General features: G+C 41.0%; 1 protein-coding gene across 5 annotated transcripts in view; it reads left to right on the top strand.

Moving 5' to 3' along the window:
• Window positions 1–25,810, top strand: part of Ppp2r5e (protein phosphatase 2 regulatory subunit B', epsilon) — a 149,104-nt gene that overhangs the window by 89,533 nt on the left and 33,761 nt on the right. For all 5 annotated transcript variants that reach the window (NM_001106740.1, XM_006240222.4, XM_006240223.5 and 2 more), the window contains 2 exon segments: window positions 15,268–15,369; window positions 23,152–23,244. In NM_001106740.1, the coding sequence (NP_001100210.1) occupies window positions 15,268–15,369; window positions 23,152–23,244 (195 nt within the window).

The raw sequence follows: 25,810 nt of genomic DNA, 5'->3' as shown, positions 1-25,810 counted from the left end.
GACAGCCTTCTATAACTCCAGTCCTGGGGGATCTGATATCTTCTTCTGACCTCTGAGGACAACCACACACATGGTGTACAACTGCATATGAAAGCAAAATACCCATACATATAAAAATAAATAATCTCTTTTTAAAAAGGTGTGTGTGTGTGTGTGTGTGTGTGTGTGTGTGACTGTGTGACTGTGTGACTGTGTGACTGTGTGACTATGTGACTGTGTAGAGCTTTGTATATATAAAATGAAGGTGCCTCAGGAGGCCAGAAGAGAGTATTGATCCTCTGGAGCTGAAGTTACAGGTGAGTGAGCTGCCTGACATGGGTGCTGGGAATCAAACTTGGATCTTTTGTAAGAGTAGAATAGACTATTAACTGTTGAGCCAGCTTTCTAATCCTAGACATTTATTCTTTTCTCTTATATTTTCCCTTTTTCTTTCCTTTCCTTTTTTTAGATTTATGTGTATTAATGTTTATATATATATATATATATATATATATGTGTGTGTGTGTGTGTGTGTGTGTGTGTGTGTGTTTGTATACACAGTTTGTGCCTGGTGTCTGCAGAAGTCAGGAAAGGGTATTGGGTCCCCTGCTACTGGAGTTACAGATGGTTATAAGCCGCCTTACAGATGCTGGGAAGTGAACCCAGCAAGTGCTCTTAACTACTGAGCTATCTCTTTAATCCTTAGTCATTTAATCTTAGTGCTTGACCAATTACTAGTCTCTTTACTTACTAATCACTGCAAATGGAAGCTTCCGTGACCAGAAAGCTTCTGGTGGCTACTCTAAGGGCATAAACAGGTGTTTTAAAGGCAGCTTGACAGGCACATCAGGTCCATTTTCAAAATAGCAATAGTAGCTTCCTACTAGTGCCTATGACTTCTCCTGCTATGGCCTTTGACTGGGGTTTATGGCACCAGATGTAGATTCTGAGCTGTAGAGCAAGCAACAGATCCAAGCAGAGAGTGGTTGGTTACCATTATGACAGACTCGCCACTACTGCCTTAAAGGCTTCCCCTGTGGGCTGGACAGTAATGCTGCACACAGTAATGGTCTGCAGCTGAGCAAGACCATTGTTGCCTATTGTCCCCTAGTATCCTGTACAGGACCCTCTGACACTGTGAGGGGCAGAGAGATAGCAGAGAGGGAGCTTCTAGGCCAGATCTAGTTTGCGTTCTTTGCGGTCTACCAGATGGGTAGACAATGGCAATTACAATTATCTTGACTGTTTTGGGGGCCCTGGTGCCTCCCTGACCAACAGCTTATAGGGTTATAGTCCACTCCTGGCACTGAACTTTCATTTAATAACCTCTCGCTTCTGGGAGCAATCTTATCTTAGTGTCAGTTTGGGTAGGTTGTTATTTATATTTATATAAATTTATATTTAGTTATAAAATATATTTAGAAGTACTTATAAATTCCCATATATATGTATTTTATATTTATTTGAGTGTGTGCTGCCTCTATACTATGCTTTTTTTCTTGAACCCCCCCCCCCCCCCCCCGGACAGGGTTTCTTTATGTAGCCCTGGCTGTCCAGGAACTCACTTTGTAGATCAGGCTGGCCTCAAAATCCACCTGTGTCTGCTTATTGAGTGCTAGGATAAAAGGTATGTGCCACCACACCTGGCCCCTTGAACTTGTCTATCTAAAGATTCTTTATATTTTTAAAAGATTTATTTATGTATGGCTTTTTTGTCTGCACACCAGAAGAGGACATTGGATCACAGGAGATTACAGTCATAGGCCACTCCGAGCCCTCATGTGAAGGCTGGAAATTGAATTCAGGACCTCTGGAGGAGAAAGCAACCAGTACTCTACACCAGTGAGCTGTCTCTCCAACCCTGAATCTAAAGATTCTGAAGTCTTTCTTGTATCTTTGGTTGCTTCTGACAAAGGCAGATGATATGTGGGCTGTGCAACTGAGTGTTCACTTTTTAACCAGAAAAACTTACTCATTTTTAAAAAAATTTCTTGCACAGTTAGAATATGTCTTGATCATATTGACTTCTTACTTCCTTTTCCAGCTTCCCCCTAAATCACCTAAATAATATTTCTTGATATAATTGTGTATTCGTGCCCTTCCTGTCTTAACAATTTATTGCCCCTCAAGAATTCTTAAGGGGTTTGAGATTGGGATTTTAACTGATTAATTTTAATTTTTTTTAATTAGAAAAGTTTTTACTTAGGAAATAACTATTTGCTTAGTATTTAAGCTGTATTGCTTCTGGCCTGCTTTAAATTAAGGTTGCTCAGGGTTTTCAGTATACTTAATATTCTTTGAGAGGTGTGACCTGTCAATCACTGATATCCAATAAAACCATCCCGCTGTACTGAGTGTCCTCTTCTCTCTCTAGCCCTCCTTTGTAAAACTGGTCCAGAGTTGTGCAGAGTCAGAATACTGCATTTAAGGTTGCAGTGTCTTTTCCCCTAACTTTTTAATTTAATCTTGAAGATGAACGTGTAGCTCACAGGGATAGCAGTGGTCATCCAGAAGGTGGGAAGTTGCAGCATGCGAAGAGGATCTTAAACGGAGAGCAAAGAGCATCTTTAACAGCTCTAGCTCTTGGCATTTCTCCAGTGTAGTTATTTCTTGGCTGGGAGATGGGAGAGCGGCTGGAGGATGGGAGAGGAGAGGAGGGGAGGGGAGGATTGACTGCACACAGCTGATTAGCAGAAAGAAGCAGAGAAAACCGTGTCCTTTGGAGTGGAGCTCTCAGAGACTGTAATGCCAGGGGCAAGCACTTGGCAGGAAAACAATGAGCAGGCCATTTCCAGGCGGTAGCTGGCCACTGACCAATACTTAAAGCCAAACCTGAGTTATAAACTCAAGCAAGATGAAATGTATGACTTCTGATGTTCCCCTGCAGTGTGGCGAGAAGATTAGGGACTTTGAGAATGAGGGCTAGAGGCAAGAGGGATGAAAAAAGAGGGTGTGTCCTCACAGGAGGCCAGAGGTGAATGGGCACAGGGGACCACACATGCAAGAAAGATGCTTATGAGTCAGAACAGGACTGCTCTCAATATGATAAGCTGGAGAGCAAGTAGACTTCAGTAAGCTGGCCAAGCAAGCCGTAGTGGAGAAGATACTTCTAGGCCCTTGGTAACAAAAGGTTTTATTGAAGAACAGTTTTGAGTATTGTGAATTGCCCTTTGTGCAAAAGTTGGGCCTTATAGGAGGGTGAGGTAGAACAGTGTCTGGACTAATGCATTTCCTTTTTGATTGCCTGTGCTGTTTTCCTTTTAAAAAGAGTTGTTAAGATTAGATGATTAGGTGCTGGAAAATGGAGCTTTTTTCCCCCTTTTTTAAAAGTTTGTGATGTTCTTAAAAGCAGAGTCAGAAATAATAAAAAAATTATGAGGTAGTGGTGTTGAAATAACGTGTGAGCCCTAGAACCTTCTCTGGGATTCCTTCAGAGGAGCTAATATCTACACCCCCTGTGTTCTACTGATGGAGCCCGTGTCAGCTCTACCTCGACAGACTAGGCAGTAGTTCTGTGGTACGGAGGACTGTCATCTGCTGGCAGGATCTGCGGTCAAATTTAAGTCTGGTGTGTATTGATGACCCTAAGCTAGTTCAGGACATTGTTTTACTAATGAAAGGTCACAGAGCCCATGAAACAGGTGCACAGGTATAGAGGGGAGGTGGTGACAGTTTGGTAGTGTTTCTTCATTAGCATAGTGGTTTCCTCTGCCTGCCTGCCTTCCTCACTTTTGATTTATATATTTTAATTTTATGTATATGACTTCACATTCATGCTGTACCCCACAGAGGCCATCAAATCCTCTGGAACTGGAGTTACAGATGGTTATAAGCCACCATGTGGGTGCTTGGAGTTGAACCCAGGGGCTCTGGAAGATCAGCCATTGAGCCATCTCTCCAGCACAATCCAGTATTTTCAAATGGGGGCTAGAAATGTACACCAGGAGTAGTGTGAGCTTTGTGTGTGCTTTTTAAAATTCTGAATTTCAGAGACATTCTTTTAAAATTTAAAAATTTTCCCATAGTGTTAGCTGATTTTGAATCTCAGTGTTTAAATCAGTTGTTCAGCGACGACTTTGTAAGTCAAAGTATTGTTCTATCTGTTTGAAAGTTTTGGCTCTCAGAAATCACCAGGTTGAATAAAGCCTGTCTCATGCCTTGCGTGACGGAGGTGGAGCTGGAGAAACGGGGATGGGACTTGTCTGCAGACACCAGTGGTGCAAGGATCTGTGCGTTGTTTATACAGAGTGAGCACTGGCTGCTGCGGTGTTTACACCTCTATTTTTGGATTCTAAGATTAAATATCAACAATTTTCACTTTTGGATTTACTGCTACATTTCCAATTTTGGAGAGAATACAATATAGTCATCTCTGTGAAGTTGATTTCCCTATGATGTTTTTGTGTAAGGATCTCATTCAAGGTAGTTAATTCAATATCCCTGTAACCATTTCATCAGGTAAAAAGATGCCCTGTGTTTTGAATGAGATTTAATCTTGAAATAGAAGCCAACCATAGTAGAGGGTTTGTGGTTGGACTCATGGGTAATAAGGAAGTCAGGGGTGGGTCTATGTTGCAGAGAGCAGAGCAAGCTAGGAAGACAGACATGGGCAAGAGGTCACAGGTGAGATAGAAATATGTTTTTACTTTTTCCCATCTCTGTGAAGAGTCTTTGCTCTTCTAAGGAGGGTGAGGCCAGCAGTTTAGCACATAGGCGTGGGTAGTTGAGTACTGTTGTCTTGATCCTGTCAAGTGGATACAGAGAGGAAGGAAGTGGAAAAGAACATCTCTGAAAAGTTCTTCCTATATTTGTTTGCTTATGCCCACCACAGAGCATCATTGTTTACGTTTGGATACTCATCACTGTTTTAAACCAATTTCATCTCAGTCTTTACTTTCCCCTTGAAAGCCTCAAACTTAAACCTGCTAAACGTTTTAGTGAAAGTTTGATGACTTTAATAATTGTATAAAATCAGGGACACCCAAAAGGCCAAAAGAATAGCAGCCCACTGGAAGAGTAAGAAGGTGGGAGCAGCGCCCTCCCGGTGTAAGTGGGGCCGGTGAGGCAGTTTGGTCCTGAGCAGAGCCAGTTTGAGATGATGTCAGAGCTGTCCTGGACTGGAAATGGAATAACTAAAGATATCCACAGGCCAAGGTGGATATGGTGACAGAAAACTGAGGAGGAAGCCTTCTCTACCTTGGCTCTAATGCTGACTTCCCCTAAGATGGTATACGTTTTCATTTAACGAAAGGGTGGCTTGAATTCATTCATTTGAATTCTGTGTTCCTCTGCAGACCCAGAATGATCTTGAGCCTTCTACTTTGCTTCGTACTGAGACCAGTACACTCGGGAGGCAGGTGCTTATGTGGGTCTCTCATTTTGCCTTGGCTTAGAGAAGCTGTCATTTGGGTTTCTGGCTGTTTCATTGGATTCTTTCCCCATAAAAAGGGATTGATGACTTGTATAAAGAAATTCAATTTTTGAATTAGCAGAAATTATTAGAGGATAGGAGAAAAATTTGATAGGAAATTAGTTGCTGAGTCTTTATTAAATAGATCGAATGTGTACGTAGTTTATTTCATTTACTGCTTAGAGTCTCAACTAAGTTTATGAAAGTAAAGACATGAGAACATGGAAAATGGGGAAAGATCATAGAATCATCATTTTGGAATCTGGGTAGCTGATGCAGGTCTTTCACTAACTTGAGTGATCAGAGAAAGGAGGCTCTAAAGCCTTAGCAAAGGTGCCCTGGAAATGATCTAAGTCACACCTTTAACAAGGAGCTGCACAAATACATCTCAAAGAAAGGATGCCTCGGGCAAAGCCAGGTGCTTTTGGAGCAAAATTTATGTAAGAAGCCATGATTCCTGGTTCTGTCTCACTCTCTCTACACCAGGGAGTGAATTGATCTCCCCCCCCCCCCCCAAACAAGGTTGCTTCCCCTGAGATGCCAGAACTGGAGAGAACCATTGCTTAGGGAGTGCAGGCGCTGCTGTGAGAAGTGGGTCTTCTGGGGACTACATTGAATAAGAAGATCTATAAGCGTCCTCCCCAGCTTCCAGATTACCCTGTTCTCTGAAACATCAGTCAGGGCCAGAGGAAAGAGTCAAAGGGGAGTTTCCAGGGTGTTAGGGTAGAAAGGAATCAACCCAGTCAGTCTCTGTCCAGACAAACCCACAAACCTCAGAGGTCCCATTTAAAGTAAGACTGTCTGTGGTACAGAGAGAGTTAGAGCACAGGCGTGGATCTGACAATGATGCTATTTTTACATAGTTTCCAACTTTATCTAAATGGTGTATGTATATACACACACACACACACACACATACACACACATGTACAGGTGGGTCTGCTTTCATTGAAAATATAAATAATTGAAAATATCAATAACATGCATCTAAGTTCTTAAGAATAGCTGTAGATTTTTCAGTTTCATGAGAGTATTTCATTATTATGCGTGTTATACTTTTTCACTGTTTATACTCTTGTCCAAATTTGTGTGCACGTTTCCCTGCCTCGTGCTAGAGATCAGATTTTCCACTATTGAGCGAACACCTGGGTTTATTTTTTCATTTCTGCTTTATAAATACTGCCTTCTATGAGCTTTGGTTGATTAGGCATTGAAAATCACTATATGTGGACAAGGTCGTGCCTAAACGTCATCTTTTTCCTTCCCCCTGTACTCTCATCTCTTTTCCTGTCTTGGGGGCTTCTGTTCTCTAATTAGCATGGAGCAGGTCCCGGCCAGTGGAGCGAAACAGTTTGTTGCCTTTGCTCAGTTTCCCCCCTGTACTTAGCTTTGTGCTCACGCGTGTTCTGAGTTTTAGCTTTCTGTTCTTGATCCCTTAGGACATGGCTTCCTTTTCTTTGTAATTGACAGGACTCATCCTTCTGATACCCAGAATATAAAGGGGCTAAATTATTTGCAGAAATAATCAATTATATTCTTAATCTAATTGTACTGACTTATCATAAGAACCGCTAAATATTTCAAGGAGGAACAGTAGCAGTGAAAACACATTTTTGTTTCTTTTTAAATTTTGTAGAAATATGTATAATTTACATATCCCATATAGTCAGAAATAACCTTTAAAAATTAGGTTTTTGAAAATAGGATCTCTCTGTAGTCCAGGCTATCTTTGTTCTAGATTAGGTGCCTGGCAAAACGAAATAGTTGACAACAGAAATGTCATTAAACATGATTTCTTCCTTGTAAGAATAGGAGAATAGGAGATGCCTAAGCGTTGTATTTGTTTGTTTGTTTAAAAATTTCTTTCATACTCTTTTGGAAACGTCTATGTATTAAAATTTTCTGAGGGGTTGGGGATTTAGCTCAGTGGTAGAGCGCTTGCCTAGCAAGTGCAAGGCCCTGGGTTTGGTCCTCAGCTCTGAAAAAAAAAATTCTGATTAGGCAATATTTTAAAGTTTTTTTTTTTTTTTTTTTTTGGGGGGGGGGTTCTTTTTTTCGGAGCTGGGGACCGAACCCAGGGCCTTGCGCTTCCTAGGTAAGCGCTCTACCACTGAGCTAAATCCCCAGCCCCTAAAGTTTTTAAAATTGTTTTCTTTTATCAATTATCTCTTGGAGTTTTCGAAAAAATCATTGATGCTCTTTCTGCCTCTTCAGAAGGTATAACAGAACGGTACTGTGTTCTAGAAAGCCTGCGATCTAGATTCAGAAGGTATAACAAGCCTGCATCTAGATTCAGAAGGTATAACAGAACAGTACTGTTCTAGAAAGCCTGCGATCTAGATTCAGAAGGTGTAACAGAACAGTACTGTGTTCTAGAAAGCCTGCGATCTAGATTCAGAAGGTATAATAGAACAGTACTGTGTTCTAGAAAGCCTGCGATCTAGATTCGGAAGGTATAACAGAACAGTACTGTGTTCTAGAAAGCCTGCGATCTAGATTTGAAGCGTGAGGATGAATGCACCACAGGTCTTTAGAAATGTCTTTAGTCTCCTTACAGGTTTGTGCATGTTGTAAAAGATCTCACAACTTTCATGAATGTATGTCTTTTTGTCACGTGAGCTATGCAGTGTCCTTAGTCAGAGAAGGTCTCCTCAAAGGACTAGAACTTTGTCCACAAATGTAGTTTTATACTAAAAATTGAGGAGTGAGCACCTGCATTCACAGTGTTTCTGAGTCATGAGTGCTGGTGAGACTTGGACTTGGGATAAGCACGAGTGTTGGTAGACGCTTAGGAAGTCCTGTTTGATTCAAGTCACTATGGTTGAAATTAAAAGTATATTGGTAATATTACTTAACATTGATATTATGATATTTAACTTTCTGATAATTCTTTAAACAGTATCATAATGTGCTTTGGGATTTTTGTCCTTGTTTTTGCTCTTTATCCATAATCAATTCAAAGGGCAAATTTCAAAAGAGGTTTTATCATTATTCTTGTGCCATTAATGATTCTTAAACTTGGTGTTACTGTAAGGAACTTGACACTTTATGTTTTTGTTTATTTTCTGTAAACATTTATACATGCATATATATTATTTTAATGTTAGAAAATTTGTTAGAATTTTAGTTCTTAGTTCAATATTAGTATGAGTTTTGATATGTTTGAAAATAGTTTTATGTGTTCAGATAAATCTGATTTAGAGGTCCAAGTCATGTTTATATTCATATTTTTTGTTCTGATAGAATTGCTTTTTAAAATGCCATCTATGAGAAATGCTGATGAACTGTTTAAAATTTTCACATTTTTTTTCCCTGGTGGAGGAGGTGGAGGTGGTGGTGGTGGTGGTGGTGGTGGTGGTGGCGGTGGCGGTGGCGGCGGTGGCGGTGGCGGCGGTGGTGGTGGTGGTGGTGGAGGTGGTGGTGGTGGAGGTGGTGGTGGTGGTGGTGGAGGAGGTGGTGGTGGAGGTGGTGGTGTGTGCTTTCAAGCCCAGCACTTGGGAGGCAGAGGCAGATGGGTCTCTCTCTGAGTTTGAGGCCAGCCTGGTCTACAGAATGAGTTCCAGGTCAGTCAGAGCTGCATGGAAAAACCCTGATGTGACAGAGCTTTTCCTGATTTCTCCTTCTAGATACACTATTACTGGATTTATTTGGATTAATCATTGTTGATTATGTGAATAATTGTTAATTTAGCTACAACATTGTAATTACTGGGTTCTCACTTGGATTGTGAGTGCTTGACTAAGTGAGTCTTTTAGTGATTTTTCAGTGTGTGTTAGATTATTGGCTGGATGATCAAGTAAGTGAATAAGCTAGACAGAACCTCCAGGATATTGAACTGGCTACTTTTATGGAGCCTTACTGTGAATAATGCCAGAAGAATAGTAATACCTCTTAATTAGGTGGGTACTCCCTAGATGACACTCTTTTCTATTTGAACCTTAATTTTTTTTAGATTAATCCCAGGAATTCACTTTATGCCTTTCGTGGTATTATTTTTTTGCTTTTACCATTGTTATACTTGAGTTTTGTATAGTTGTTTGAAATGATAGCTTTGCAGATTAAAGTGGGAAGAATGTTCTGAGATCAAGCAGTTCATCTGCTTTTTATTCAGTAATGATGGTACTCAGCTATACAGAGAACACATTATAGAGCACAGAGAAATGATTTAGGTCAGTTTATTATAATGTGAATACAGTGCCGTCTCTAGATTACATCACCTGCTTAGTTTAGCAGAACATAAATATTAAAGGGGCTAATAGATATGTAACTAAATATGTGTTTATTCTTTTTAAAAGATTAACTGTTGTTATGCCCTGTCCTTCTGTATGTTCTAGATTCAGGTTGGTGAATGCTTAGGGAGTAGTTACTTCCTGCCAGCCACAATAGTTTTTATAATGTGTAAGACACAACAATAACAAAAAACAACCAAAAATCCTATTGTAAAATTAGAGGTTTCTATGGGTGGAGACAGTGACGGGGAATAAATCAAATAACTTTAAGCAGTAACAGTTGTATTTTGCAATTATTAAGTCACAAGGTAATATATTATTTAATCAAAAATGATTTAAAATGCTAAGAAATTTCCCCATTTGCTAATCAAGCCATAAATGGGAATTTTGTAGTCTTCTCTTTCACAGTTGGCCATGACTTTGACATTTGCTTTGCTCACAGTGATCAGAGGTGTCTAAGTTTCAAAAGAACTAACAGGCAGGTCCTCACAGCAGTCCTTAGATCCGAGACCTCACCTGCAGTGGCTCTCCTCTTTTGCACAGGCTCTTACTAGAATCAGTGTGATTTTACATTTGTCAAATTTAGCAACTGCAAATACAAGGCATATGGTTAATTTGAATTTCAGATAATTTTTTAAAACAGGATTGTCCCAAATATTACATGGAGTTGACTTTAAAAATGTCTTATGCAATTTAGATTTAGCTACATGTCCTGTCTCTGTTTGTCAAGCCCAGTTATACCTGTTTATGAGGTGCCAGGCATTCAGAAGCCAGTAAGGAGTCCTTGAGGGTCTCAGAGTATGAGCTGAACAATAAACAAGGGATTTAAGGAAGGCAGCATTGAGTGGAGAGGTTTAGAGATGGTTGATGCCAAGGATCTGAGGCAGGAGTGGGGCATTCAGGCAGGCATGCTATTGCCTGTGGGTGCCTTGGAGTGTCACTGATAGGCCAAACCCAAGAAAGAGCTAGGTGATGGGCAGGGGGAATGGGGAAATGGGACAGCTTCGAAAATGAGAGAATACAGAAGAGGCAGGGGAAGTTAGAGGAAAGGGAAGGAATGAGTCAGCTCATCCTTGGTCTCCAGGGGTGGCTGTGGCAGTGGGGGAGGAAGGTATCAGGGCAGGAACCCTAAGAACTAGACTCTTGTTACCTTGAGGACCTCCATGCTCCGTCCACTCGGTCTCTGTACTGTAACAGGAAGTCTGGATAAGAATTGCTAACTGCTTTCTCTCCCTTTGAGAGAGTTGAACAGGTTTTTACAGTGCTTCCTTCCATTCCTTCTATTCCTTAGCCTTGCTCTCTCTATGGCTACTCTTTGGAGGTTGGAGGTCAGGCCAGTGCTTTCAAGCCTCTGGTCAGATTACAGTATTCAGTGTTTATTATGTCTTAGGGATGAAAGTGAGTCAGACTTCCTCAAAGACATCTTTGTCTTATACTTTTCTTTCATTCTAATACCACCCTAAGTTAAAATAAAATAGCTGAGGAAGCCTAGTATATGATTTGCTAATTTCATATATGTGTTTTCCCTGGATGCATGTGTGTACTGCGTACATACCCGATGCTTGCAGAGAAGAGAGTGTCAGAACCTGTGGATTAAGAGTTATGGATGGCTGTGAGCCATCATGTGGGTATTGGGAATCAAACCCAGGGCCTCTGCAAGAGCAAGTGCTCTAAACCCCTTAACTATCTTTCTAGCCCCTCATATACATTGGGAGTTTCTATTGTATCTTTTTGCTAATTCAGTCCTGAATTAATAAAAGAGAGGGCTTACTAGTACCTCTAGTGCCTCATGTATCTTAAGATAGAGGGATTTGTTTGAACCTTTGGAAATACGTAAGTATATTTTCATCTAGCCATGTAAGCTCACTATAGCACTGCTGCATGGTTGAGCATGACCAGCGGTTGCTGGTGGTTGTGATCTACTTATGTACACATGCTAAGACTCCCGCTGGACTGTTAGCCTGGCACTGAAAATCACAAGTGCTTTAATGGAAGCAGATTTATGACTTTCACCATTTTGGGGGTGGGGCTATCTTGTGCCCTTTCCTCAAATTGGACCCCACGTATAAACTATTGCAGATAAATCAAGTGGCCTCTACTCCCCACTTAACTATACACTTAGATCCGTCCACTTATCTATCAGTTAACTATTACCATTTAACTCGCCCACCCATTCATTCAGTTCTGAATCACTTATGAGCTGAGGTTTCGCTTTTTGACTCTTTTGATGACAGTGTTCTTTTTACCTGTTTTTGTTCTTGGAGCCATAGTGGTACAGTCAGCATGAGGTACTCAACTAACCTTGTTAGGAACTTCCTCCTAATTTTTAGTGTTCCCCTATAACCACAGTACTTAAAGTTTCATACTATTTCCTGGAATTGATGTATGTTTCTAATTGATTGAACAGAAAGTTTATCTCCAATTTTATACTTTGGAGAATGTTGCAAATGACAGCTTTATGGAGCCCTTTCAGCCTCGTCTTGGATTGGCGTCCATGGCATCTTGTTAATACATACTGAATTCCAGGTTGGGCCAGAAGCTGGGTCACTCATTGCTGCTCTTCCCCTTTGCTGGGGAGCTACTCACTCAGACCGTCAGACTCCTCTGGAGAGGATGTAGAAGTAAGCTAATAAACACCAAAGACATGACTATACCCCGTGGTGTTCTTTTGATGCGGTAGCAGAAAATGAAACTGACCAAACCAGAGGCTTTGAACACTGCACAGTCATTAATATTCTTCCAGATAACATGAGTGTGTCTAAATCCCCTGGAAAACTTAAATGAAATTAGGCTAAAGTAGAACCACATCCCATAACTTTATAAATACATCTAAGGTTTTTGTTGTTGTTGTTGCTGCTGCTGCTGCTGCTGCTTGTTGAGTTCCTTGTAGGTCTTAGAAATACATGCGTATTTCAAGTTTTTTAGTTCTGGGACTGGGGAGAGACAGATCAGAGAACAGATGGCTACAGCAGTAGGTGCCTTGTAAGAGTTGGTGTGTCCCAGACTGCATACAGGTTCCAGTGTCTACTCAGGAGTTGTCTAGATAGATAGATAGATAGCTGTTTTCTACCCTTTCCTGACTCAAATGTGAAGAGAAAGGAAAAAAGACAGTCGTCATGGGTGACAACGGATGAGTGCTGGCTAAAGTTCTAAAGCTTCCCCAAAGCACATCAAGCAAAGTGACGTAGGTCAGATGAAAATGTGATTTTGAAAAAAAATAATCACTGGCAGTAATTCAGATTGGATAAAGGACCTTGTGAATTGGATATGTATGGCTGGCTAACTGAGGAGACTTCTAGATGAATAGGTATCTAGTCACTAGTTTCTAAGTGACTAGTTTCTTCTTAGATACAATATCTCATAATTGCTAGAAGAGAAAATTACCCACAGCAAAAAGATTTCTAATATTTCCCATTATTTGAAATAAAATAGAGAATGTTGTCAGCTGACTTTCTGGAACACTGGGGAGATTCTGACAGCCCAGGTTCCACTGGAGCTGCTGGGTGCTTGTAACCTAGCAGCTCAGCTCCCCGGCTTCTGTTTCCAGGGCTCCGTTGGAGTTGTGATGGCTGCCGTAGACATGACATCCTTTTCAGTCTCTGGACAACGTTCCTTGCTATTTCCTCCTCTTTCTCATCTGTCTCCTCTTTTAGCTCACAGATAGCAACCTCCAGTTCATTCTTCTACCCTGCTTTAAACGCACACTTCTTGATGTACTTCACTTCCAAATGTTGGGGTGTACAGCAGCTCTTCCAAAGTGATCCAGTCAAACCCTGGCACTAAGTATCCATGCACATGTAAGTTCTCAGTTGTCTCTAACCCCAATCTGTCCAGTCCAAGTCCAACTTCATATGTCTTGTTGCTTTTAGTATATCTTTAGCTGAACCTCTGAGTCTTTCTACCAAAGCAAGCAAACAAAACAAAACATCTTTTGCTTCCCAGTCTTTATCTTGGGAAACCATCCTTTGTTTATTTGTTTCTTTGTAAATGATTCACTTAATTAATTTTACGTGTGCGGGGTGTGTGTGTGTGTGTGTGTGTGTGTGCATGTATTTATGTGTATATGCATGGTACCTGTGAAGTTCAGAAGACGATGTCAGGGCCCCTGGTACTGGAGTTAATGGAAAGTTGTAAGCCACCACATGGGTACTGGGAATTGAACCTGGGACCTTTGGGAGAACAGTCAGTTTGCTTAACCACTGAGCTAGCATTTCAATGCCCTTTAACCACACATCCTGTTTGCTTTGCCATCCCCTAGTCTGAGCCACCTCTGTTCTTATCATACTACCTAAATTCTCTGGAACTGCTGGACTGATTTAAAAGGACAAATCAAGTCATGTGACTTCCCTGTGCGCCATCCATTACAACTTCCTGTTGTACTTCAAGAAACAGCCAATCATCTTTCATAGCTTACGCATCTATGTTGACTATTCATAACTAGGAAATGGGACATTGCAGCTTTAACTAGAATAGAATTTTCACGAAGGGTGGCTTTTCTTTGTTCACTATTATTTTCTCAGTGCCTAGAACAGAGTATACACCGATAAGTACTAATAAGAACTTGTAAACACATTGATCCCATGGGACTTCTAAAGCTTTTCTCCTTCCTTTCTCAAACCAGCACAGCAGCCAGGCACAGTACTTTAATCTCAGTACTCTGGAGGCAGAGGCAGGCAGGTGGATCCTGAGTTTGCAGCCAGCCCAGGTTCCACAGTGAAACACAAGAAAACTCAAAGCAGCACAGTGTAGCTCATCATTTTCTACCGTGTACAAAATCCTGCAAGGCCTCTCATGTTCTGTCCCTCTCCTCTGTCCCCTTCTATCCATTTCTCTGCTGTTCCTGTTTGAGTCTTCAGGTCAGAGGATGTGTCTGATTACAAGGTTAGGTGAATATGGAGCAGAAGAGCTAGCAAGGAAATGAAAAAGGAAGCCGAGAACAGCATTCGCAGGTTTAAGAAATAGCTGTTTTGTGATGACAGTCTTGTACTATGCATAGTAGGAAATCCGTTGAGTCTTCTTCGTCCTTCTTCAACAGTCTCCAGTCTTAAAGCTGGACAGTCAGCATCTAATTTAGATATCGCCTATGGCAAAGAAATGGTGAGTTGTGGGGCTTTAGACATACATGCAGCTCGTCAAGGGCTTCCACAGTAATTCCTAAACCATCTGGGACAAGATTAGGCTTGATTTTAAAGGATGTTAGGAAGGTTCTTAAATTTCTTTCCTGATCCAATTTTTTTTTTTAATGTGTGTGAATGTCAGAAGTTTCATTATGAGTTTAACAATAAATGTGTGAATTGTGAATGAGCCAGGGAAAGGAAGTGCTTTCAAGCCATTGGTAGTTCTGTGTATATTAGTGTAAATGGGTTTGTTAGAAGCACATTTGGTGGGTATGGAAACCAGTGGGGCTCTGACGGGACACGCCCGGCCAGCCACAGGGCTTGAGTAGGGTGTCAGTGAGGACAAGAAGTCCTGCTTCGGAGACGGCCAGATGTCACCCTTGGGCTTTCCAGATTTGCCTCTACGTGGTCGCAGCCCGGAGCCTGTGGAAAGAAGTCCCTGTTTTCAGTTCCGTGGCATTCCCTAATGCACTGTGTCCCCAGAGCACCGGCCAGAGGTACTTGGACCTGATTGCTGCTTGTTTATTTTTAGGTGTCTTGCAATATATTCAGAACTCTCCCTCCTAGTGACAGCAATGAATTCGACCCAGAAGAAGATGAACCTACCCTCGAGGCATCATGGCCCCACCTACAGGTACTCGACTTTTCAAATGTGTTATAAAGAAACTCCATTAACTCTTCCTGGTTAGCATGGGGATTCCTGGAAGGAAGAGACCAAATTAGAATAAATATTGGCAAATCAATGCATGCTTTTGTGTTTCATGTGCTTGCTAATTAGCATGCCAGAAGAGAGGAACTGGGTTTCAGTGCAAAACTTTTCCGTGACCCACTGGGTCTCTGTATTGCAGGTCCAATGCCTAGGTCTTACTCCCTTAACTGAACCATTTTACATCCTGCCCCTGGAAATTCAACCAGGAACAGAGCTCTTTTCATATTTGGGCTAGCTGCATGTGATTAGGTCACAGAATACATACCCCGGGTTCTTTTTTTTTTTTAAGTAGTAGGTGCCCGGGGACTTTGTATGCCTGTCTTTGCAATATCACTTAGTGGGTTTCCTTAGTTTATGCAAAGGTCAGAGCCATATGGCAGTGAGAGAGAGGAAGAGTGGAGAAAACTGTCAGGGCACCAGTGCCAGGCTGTCTACTTAGTTTACTTACGTATCAACTCCTTATTTTTGTGTCCTTTCTTGAGGCCAACGTTCCTTAAAAGAAGAAGACAGATGCTTGAATGTGTGGGCTCCTAAGCCAATTTCCCTTGAGTTGGAATGTTTGCAGAGGACAGTGAGAAATAACGTGAAGGAGAGGGAGGGTGGAAGAGAAGGACTGAGCTCTGTCCGTCAGCACCCGACAGGAGCCCCTGTGTGTGGTGCTCACTCACTGAGCTTGTGAAAGGCTCACAGGAATCTGCGTGTATGTTTTCCCCACGCTAGAGTTTTTTACGTAGACTTGCAACATGGCTAATCCTTTTTTAGTGCCTATAGGTTATTATGGGTACATTGCCTGCCGTTGTGGTTACGGGGCTCTTTCCAGGGCTATTTTCCACACCCTGTCCTCAGGCTTGTGGTCCTGTGTGATCCTCTGAGAGGACCAAGGTTGGGCAAGTTATGTTAGTTTTAATACTGTTTGGTCTCTTAGGTTATCTGGCTCTTCAGTCATCTGGTGAGTTATATATACTGTAAGAGATTTGTAGGCCTCTACTGTCTTTCTCATATGTATTTTCTGGATGATACAAAATTCAAAAACAAACAGATCAAAACCCCTTTGAATGGTGGAAATCTGGTTATATTTTATTGTTTTTTTTAAATGACTTCTTGTATGAGCATAGCAAACTTTTGTCATTTCCCTTCCCTAGTCTGTCACCTCTCTTTCTGTCATGGAGACTTCAGCAGGACTGCATCCTGCTCTGATTTTTTTTTTTTTTTTCAGTTTCTTTTCAGTTTTGGAAATAGATTCTTACTGTGTATGTATCCCAGAGGTCTACCGGGCTCTGCTGATTATGGCGTGTGCTACCATACCTGGCTTGATTTTTAAACCTGCTAAGTTGAATCAGGGTTGCTTGCATGAGCATGGGTCAGGGGTTATTTACTGGGTGATAAGGAAATTTGTCTTATTTGTAATGCTTGATACTAGCCAACTGGATTGAAATTTTGTCTGAGAGAAAATAAAATTTTTAAGAAAGTGTTTGTCTGAAAATGCCCTCCATCTCAAGGTGTGCATCCCAGTGAAGAGTCAGGCCATTGTCATCATCTGCAGAGCATTTTCTGCACACACTTGAAGTCCCACTAAAATTCAGCAAAGACTTAATATTTCAATTTATCTTCCTGAACTTAAAAAATTGTTAAGACATCATTCTAAAGAACCTGCAGTTAAAAGTGTACATAATGATAGGAAATAGAAGGTTAAATTAGTTTCCTAAGCTATTGCACTAATGTGAGGGCTGCATCCTAGCGCCCCCCACCCCCTTCCGGTGGGAATATTAGCGGCTGGCTCCTCAGAAGCCACAGCTGCAGTGAGGCTGGTGATAGGAGACGTTTGCCCTTTTAGATACAAAGTCAGAAATGTATATAAAATGGGCAGGCTTTATGCGTGCTGACATCTTGTTCCAGCCTATAGCCCTTCCGGTCCGATTTTAGCTCTTAGGGGAATATGTCTGACTAAGGTTGGATCAAGTGAAGAAAACTTACTTTTAAAAATCACAGAAACAGCAGACATGGTGACATGCCTGCCATCCCAGCTCTTGGGAGAGAGAGGAGGTTCAAGGTCATCCTCAGCTGTGAAATATGTTCAGGACCAGCTAAGCCTAAGTGAGATCCTGTCTAAATAGATAAAACAACAAAAAGCAAAAAGTCTGAGGTGAAACTCACATCCCCCCACTCCCAGGAGAGCTCTTGCTTGCTTAGCTCCATTCTCACCTGCTGTGTGGGCTTCCTAGTGCAGGCTCCAGACTTTTACCAAGAGTCCTTGGTTTCCTGTGGGTAGCCTCACTGCACTCATTAGTCACTTTCTCGTTTTCAAGAATGTGGCTTCAACTGACAAGATCATTCAGAGTGCTTAAGAAATCTCTTCATAGAGGAGGGATGGCTCAGTGTAAAAGCGCTTGCTGCGCCTGCCTTGAAATCCAAGTTTGTTCCCTGGAACTCACGGTGGAAGCAGAGAAATGACTCTTTTACTTCCATGTACAACCCTTACAATATATGTATCATACACACAAAACATAGAAATGAAAACTTTATCTTTGTGATAAGTGATGTCATGATCACATATCACTAAATTCAATATTTTCCTTGTTGTCCTTGAAGTTCTAGGGATGAACCTAAGGTTTTGGTACATGCTGGGAGCTGGCAGTGCTTGGCCTCCATTTCCCCACCCTCCTTTTTGAGATAGAGTCTCCACGTGATGTTTGAGCTAGTCTTAAGCTCCCAGTTGCAGCCCAGGCTGTCTTCTGATTGGCCATTCTGCTGCCTCTGCTTCCTGAGTGCAAGAGCTGGGCACCACTCTGCCCATCTAACATTTACTTAGCTGTGTAATTGTGATACCAACTGTGTCTTTTTCCGACCAAAACGTAGTGTGGAGTCACCTCCTTTACCTTGTGAGTTCTGTAATTCACAGTATGCTGCTACTTCTGGACCACATTTTAAAGAAAGCAAAATGTGACCGTTGGAGAAAGTAGAGAAGAAGAGAATCACAAGATTGGTTAGTGTGTAGTTGGCCATTCTTACTATCCAGCTAGCTGACTATTCTGCAAAACTCAGTTTTAAATTTGTGGCCGACACTGAATTTACTAAGCTGTCTGTCTTTTCTATCTATGTATGGATCTTTGGAAATACTTAGAAATACACAACAGAATATTAAGTTCACAAGGTATTTGATCAAAAATATCAGAGGTCTGTTTATAAAGAAAGGTCTATTTCATTTTTTTAAGTACTTCTGTTGGTGTATTTTAAGCTGGTATGACACAGTTGCCATGGTTATTGTTTATGGGTTTTCAGAGATTAGATCTGCCTTTCCAGTAGAATGTGTTTTGCAATTTTTCTGTTTACAATTAAGGATTGCTTTCAGTGCCTTACAGCGAGACTGGAAGCCAGGAATGTTAGGTTTTTGTTCAAAGACCTTCCTTATGAGACCTCGAGTAGTGATTTATTTTCCCACCCCAGTTTTCCCTTTAAAAACTCAAGGGAGGCTTTTTTATTCCAAGGTCAGTTTGTTTCTTAAGTGTAGAACAACTTTGTGCTTATTTCTAAATGTGTCTGAAGGGTTTCTACCAATTTACTTTATGTTACTGCTTTCATGGGACCAGAATAGAGAAATCAAATTGTTAGTCCAGGTAGAAAGCCTGTTGGCTGAGACAGGCCTGGGAGATGGATCTTTTTTACCTTGTGTAGAATTCAGAACAAGTCATTTAAATAAGTGTTGAATTCAGGACAAGGGGTCATTTAAATAAGTGTGGAATTCTTACAAGAGTTGAAAAACAAGTATGTTGAAAGAGAACAGTTGTGTGAGGGGTGAAGATTTAAGCATATTATGATGTGAACCCTCACAGATCACTGGGGAAGACTTCTCCCTTGAATTTAGAAAGTATTTAAGAGGAGATTAAAATCCCATCTAGTTTTGTGAGTTGTCTCCCCCACCACTCCCCATTTTGATATGAGGTATCTCTGTGTCCCCCCAGAGCACATCTACAACTCCTAGACCTGCCACAGCTTCCTGCATAGCTGGGATTACAGGCACAGCAGCTTTATACAGATATAAAGTGCTAATGAGGGAGGGACAGGGAGGGGGTTCAGCAGGCACAGCCACAACCAAGCTTCATCCTGGAACCAATATGGCGAACAGAGAGAACTAGTCCCCAAGGTCCCTTCCACTCACATACACACATTAAATACATACTAAAAAATGCTAACAGGAATACTAAATTAAAGCGTTAGTCTGAAGCCTCTATAGGAATATTTGTTAGTTGTACTTCTGGATCCTTAGAGGTCCATCAGTTTAGTGGTGTACAAGGCTAACACATTTTTTAATAAATTTTTTTATTACATTTATGTATGTGTGTGTGTGAATATGAGTGTGAGTGTGTGGGTCAGAAGACAGCTTTTGGGAGTTGCTTCTCTCCGGGAATTAAATTTAGCTCATTTGGATTGGTAGCAAGCACTTACGCGCTAAGCCATTGCACTGGCCCCTACTGTGACTTTTTATCGTAGTTCTATGGTATGTGCCCTTGTCCCTGTGTTGACTAATCATTGTAGATTTGTACTGTTCATTATAAAAATGGTGGGCCTCTGACGCTGGTTTTGGTTTTTTGAGACAAGATCTCACTATGTAGCTCTGGTTTTCCTGGAACTCCTGTGTAGACCAGGCTGGCCTGGAACTCACAGAGATCAGCCTGCCTCTCAGTCCCAAGTCCCAGGATTAAAGGAGTGTGCTACCACTCCATCCAACAGTGGTATTTAAAAATGCCGTTGACGTGCACAAATAAGGACAAGTGTCAGACTAGTCAACACTCAATTGCATTCCCTGCTGGCACTTGAAATTTACAGGTGCCTGCTTCACTTAAAGTGCGTTTGAAGAGCATCCCAAGTGACTGACCCCTGAGCATCCATTTAAAATACTCTGCATGGTGACATGAGAAGTATGCATGAGTCACAGTACTGCTGCATGGTGCAGTGCTGTGGTGACCCTGGGGAAGGTGCTGGGATTGCTGAGAGTGGCAGGCTGGACCAGCTGCTTAACAAAGCATAAACTGGTTATTAAGACCTAGGTATTTGTCAGCTATTTCTCTAAAACAATAAAGGCAAGTTGTGAACACTTCTCATTACAGATAGAATTTAAATACTAGAAGCATTACTTAGAATTTAAACTTTAGAAAGTCTGTATCTGTGTTATAGTGTACATCTGTCTTTTAGTGTATTTGTTAATACCAAGCTCTAGACTGTTCTTGGGAGAAATAAAAATGTGATTAAAAGAAAAGATATTGTGAAATGGAATGTGTCAATATTTGAAAACTGTCAGAGTCAGTGAGCCAATATTTCCCAACTGGAAAATAACTCATATTCAGAGCACACATGATCAAGGTCCATCCAGACTGGTATAGTTGAATAGTTCACTGGCATCATTTCAGATTCTGTATTAACAACCCATTGCTTTTCTATTTTTTACTTTTTATGTTCTCTCCCTCTCTCCCTCTCTCCCTCTCCCTCTCCCTCCCTCCCTCCCCACCCCCTTCTCTCTCTGTGTATGTGTACATACATATATATGTACATATGTATGAACATAAGTATATCCAAGTACAGGAGTCCAGAGGCTGAAATTGGTATCATCCTTCATTGATCTTCAACCTTGTCCTTTGAAGCAGGGTCCCTCAGTCAGACAGAGCTCAATGGTCCACCCTGCCTGGCTAGCCAGCCTGCTCCCAGGATGTCCCCATCTCTGCCTTCTGAGGTTGGCGCTCTAGGTGGCTGCTGTGCCAACCTATCCTGACCTGAGTCCTTGGCTCTAAGCTCCAGTTCTCTTTCTCATGTACTCTAACTTCCAAGTTGCATCGCAGCTCTTGTTCAGAAAGAACAGATTTTGATGTTTGTATTAAAGAAGAATAAAATTCTGTAAGATGACTCTAAAATACTTTCCCCTCCAACCTTGATTTTTTTTAAATGTACTTTAACAATAGCAATAAATTTGAATAGTGAAATGGTTATAAATCTGTTTCTGCTATACTGGGTATTAAAGAGTGTTACCCAAAATGTAAACAACATGATTCTGTGTTATCTTATTTCCCCAAGTTAACAGCCTTAGTGCTGGGATTTCATGTGCCAGCATGCTTATTTCAGTTCCTTTCTTTATAATAATTGTTCTAAATATATGTGTTTATGTTAACATGTAATACATTTTATTATAAAATGAAATGATATATATTTTAAAATTTCCCAGCCTTTCCTTATAAATACATATAAATCAAATAAGTTAAATATTCACACACATATATGAAATTAATGCTTTTGGGTGTGTTTTCTAATTTTAAGTGTATAGGAAAAACCCACAAATGTTGTTTTAGGCAGATGACGGTGATTATGTTTGTCAGTGAACTTTGTGTGTAATGTTACATTTAATCTCATATTATTTCCATTGCAAAATGAAAGAAAGAATTCAGAAAATGAATGTCCTTAGACTTATACAGTCAGGAAGGAACAGAGCTGGGTTTTGAGCCCAGGTTTCCTCTCTGAAGAGTTTTACTTCAGTAATGCTGCTTTGTAGTTTGATGTGGTCTGTAACGTAGATTTATGGTGCAAAAAAAGAGAATAAACATGAATCCTGCACTGTTTATCTGAGCAGTTGAGATTGATTCTGTCTGTGAGACTGCTGCTTCCAAAAGAGAATATTGTATCTCATGCTATAGTACTTAGAAGACTGTGAGCTGTTAACACACTCTTTTTTTCTTTTAAAGATTTACTTATTTTATGTTTGAGTACACTGTAGCTGTCTTCAGAAGAGGGCATCAGGTTCTATTATAGATGGTTGTGAGCCACCATGTGGTTGCTGGGATTTGAACTCAGGACCTCTGGAAGAGCAGTCAGTGCTCTTAACCACTGAGCCACCTCTCCAGTCCCTGGCACACACTTTCTTAAAGAAAATCTGGCAGTAGTTATGTGTCCAGAGTGTTTGGGAATCTTTTGGTTTGATAAGCCTCCCTTTAAAATATTTACTTGTGAAGTATTTGGAAAATTGTGTGTTCTGTATGATAAGAATTGTAGAGCTCTTTGCTAGAGAAATACTGTAGAACCTACTTAAATATCTGCATAGGAGATTGCTTAATTATGAATTGAATTCAGTATAAATTATGAGTAATTGTTCATTTACTAAAAATGATGGTTGACACAGATTCATAATGTATTGTTTGAATGGCAAAAGCATCAAGATATGCAGATATTTATATATACTATAGGTGTCTGTTTCAGAGGGAGGGGGTGGACATGAAATGTTAACAGTAGGCTCAGCAGGTCAAGGTGCACTCACCATCGAGGTGACCTGAGTTCTATTCCCAGGACCATATGGTGAAAAGAGAGAGCTACCCCTGAGCTACCCACTTACACACACACACACACACACACACACACACACACACACACACACACACACACACGGTGGGGAGAGGGAGGGGGGATGAATTTTAACAGTGAGCTTTCCTATAAATGGCAAGAATATAGATTTTTATTTGCTTTGTCTAGCAATATTTCTTGCATTTAGTTTTAAAAGTTAAAATTATAACAGTGACCGTGGTCACAAGAAAGGCCAGCAGTGTTCCTGGCCTGATAGGACAACTAACCATTGTGTCCTAAACCCCATCAGGTTTAGTGAAATGTGCTTCCATGGTTTTCAGTATTCTAATGAATTAGAATTTGAAGTTAACTATAATCTTTTTGTTGCAGCTTGTATATGAATTTTTCATACGATTTTTGGAAAGCCAAGAATTCCAACCCAGCATTGCCAAAAAATACATAGATCAGAAATTTGTATTACAGGTAAGCAATTTTTTGGTAATTGTATGCGTATAACTTACTTACTAACTCTTTATCTCATTTTCTTGGAAATTGTTTAAAACAACAGAAATCTTGCACGTGAGATTGTATGGCCTCCTCAATAAATATGTTTGCATGAGTAGTTTCTGTTATTGCCCATTAAAAGTAACAATACCTTAAAAATTATTTGTGGTAGAATTTAGTACTATGCTAAACATTAGGAATGCCTATTCCTAAATCTTTCTAAGTTTTCTTTTTTAAAAGTTTAATTATAGGAGAATTTAATGACTAGTGTGTACAAAGCTTTAAAAATGATTTTATTTGTTTATTTTGTGTGTATATGTATTTGTATGGTCATGTACATGTCACAACTCTAGTGGAGAGGTCAAAGGATAGCTCCTCTGGAGTCCTCTCTCTCTTTGCCTTGTGGGTTCTGTGATTTGAACTCAGTTCATCATGTTTGGTGACAAGTGCCTTTACTACTAAGCCATCTTTCAGGCCCAGTGTGTGCATCTTTTATGTTGCTTTAAACCTCACTATCTAGGAAAGGTTTCTTAAAGCTCTTCGGTTATACCTATTACAAATGAGCAGGCGTGCTCGTGGGTGCAGAGCACGGGCCATCCAAGTGTGAGGACTGTAACTGTCTCTGCTGGGAAATGGCTCAACTTAACACTTTACCATTTTCTTGCAGGGATTAACTCTAGCCTGTCCATTTGGGGCAGCCTAGAGAACCTGTTTTCCTACTTTCTCATCTTACATCTTGAAGTGTCACTACATCTTCCTTTCTGCCTGAGATTTGGGGTAGATTGCTGAAACGGAATTTTAACGAGCACCTCCTTGTTCCTGTTGTATTTACTCATGTGTACACCAGGCACTGTAGTATACAGTGTACAGTATTCATGTATGCACTGTGATATAATGTACAGTGAATACTGGAGTGGCGTGCAGAGTGCTGTATGGACTGCTGCTCCTTTGGTTGACATATGGGTTGCCTCATGTAGGGAAGAAAATACCTACCTCCCACCGAGGTGTTCATATAAGCAGGACTTAAGAAAAACCTGATTATGGCAGAGAGCTGGTCTCATATGCCTTGACAGGGTAAAAGCCACTAACGTTCATAGTGAGCTCATGTCCTGCCCTAATTAGACTAAATTCAGAAGTCAGGATACCCTCATTGAGCCAATGTTTTGTTCAAAGTATAGCAGGACCATAGAATCCAATCCAACAGAGTACCAGGAGCAGACAGGCTGCTGAGAGCAGAGGCTTTATGGGTGTTCCTGATGTTCTGAGATGCCAACTGGGGCAGGGAAGGAGAGTTGGTCATTCATCACTCTAAAAATGGGGCGGGGAGGTCTTTAGTACTTGTACACCTCTTTCTTTGAGTACACAGGCAAGCAACTGAGGATTGCTGTGCACAGCGAATCCACTGGCACTGCATTGGTGTGTCCCGTGCCTTGACCTGACCTGCAGCTGTTCTTGTGCTTTCTCTATCATGGATTGAGTCCTCAATTCTATCAGCCTTTTCTCATTTGGTAGAGTTTGAATCCTTCATTAGATTGTAGAAGGCCTTTTGTCTTCAAGTGTGAAATATTCCTGTGAACACTGTGTCTGCAGCTTGATTAGGTCAGTTCAGCTGGGTGTTCCATTACCTTGTGTGACTGATTTTTTTTTTTAAAGATTTTATTTATTTATTATATGTAAGTATACTCTAGCTGTCTTCAGAAACCAGAAGAGGGCATCAGATCGCATTACAGATGGCTGTGAGCCACCATGTGGTTGCTGGGAATTGAACTCAGGACCTCTGGAAGAGCAGTCAGTGCTCTTAACTGCTGAGCCATCTCTCCAGCCCCCCTGATTTCTTTTCTTATTTTTCTTTTCTTTTCTTTTCTTTCCTTTTTCTTTTTTTCTTTTTCAGTTTTGCAACTTTATTAAATTCAGCAGTTAGTTCTCATCCACACTGACCGTCTGTAGATTTTAGAATGTGGTAACAGGCACATAAGTTACCCGTGTGTAGAGCTTGTTTGGTGAATCCTCATCCTCATTACACTCTCTGGACAGACGTACTCAGATGCGGTACGGAACATTCCTTATTCCCTTGGCCCAGATGGCTACATTGAGCCTGGTGTCAATGCGCACATCCCCATTTCCTTCACGGAAAATTTCCGAATTTCTTTGAGCGCCCGAGGAGCACGCTTCTTGAAGCCCACTCCATGGATGTGCTTGTAAAAGTCGATGGTGTGTTCTCAGGTCACCACCTCGTTGATGGCAGAACGGCCCTGCTTCTTCTGGCCACCCTTCTTTGCAGTAGACATTCTGCCAGGCCCAAGTTCGTGACTCTGATTTCTTAAAGGGACATTTCCATAACATTTCTTGAGGTTGGATGATTTTTCTGGCTTTTGTTGAACTTCTGGTCTTGACTGACTTTAGTAGACTGTGCATGTTGCTGTAAAGCCGTGGTGTTTTTTGTTTTGTTTTTGTCCGTGTTATATAGCTCACAGTCTAATTGTGAAACTTGCCAGGCGGGGCTGGGGATTTAGTTCAGTGGTAGAGTGCTTACCTAGGAAGCGCA

The sequence above is a fragment of the Rattus norvegicus genome, chromosome 6 (assembly GCF_036323735.1).
Source record: "Rattus norvegicus strain BN/NHsdMcwi chromosome 6, GRCr8, whole genome shotgun sequence".
Lineage (NCBI taxonomy): Eukaryota > Metazoa > Chordata > Mammalia > Rodentia > Muridae > Rattus > Rattus norvegicus.
The sequence above is the reverse complement of the archived record's forward strand: the minus strand, read 5'-3'. Positions and strand labels throughout refer to the sequence as shown.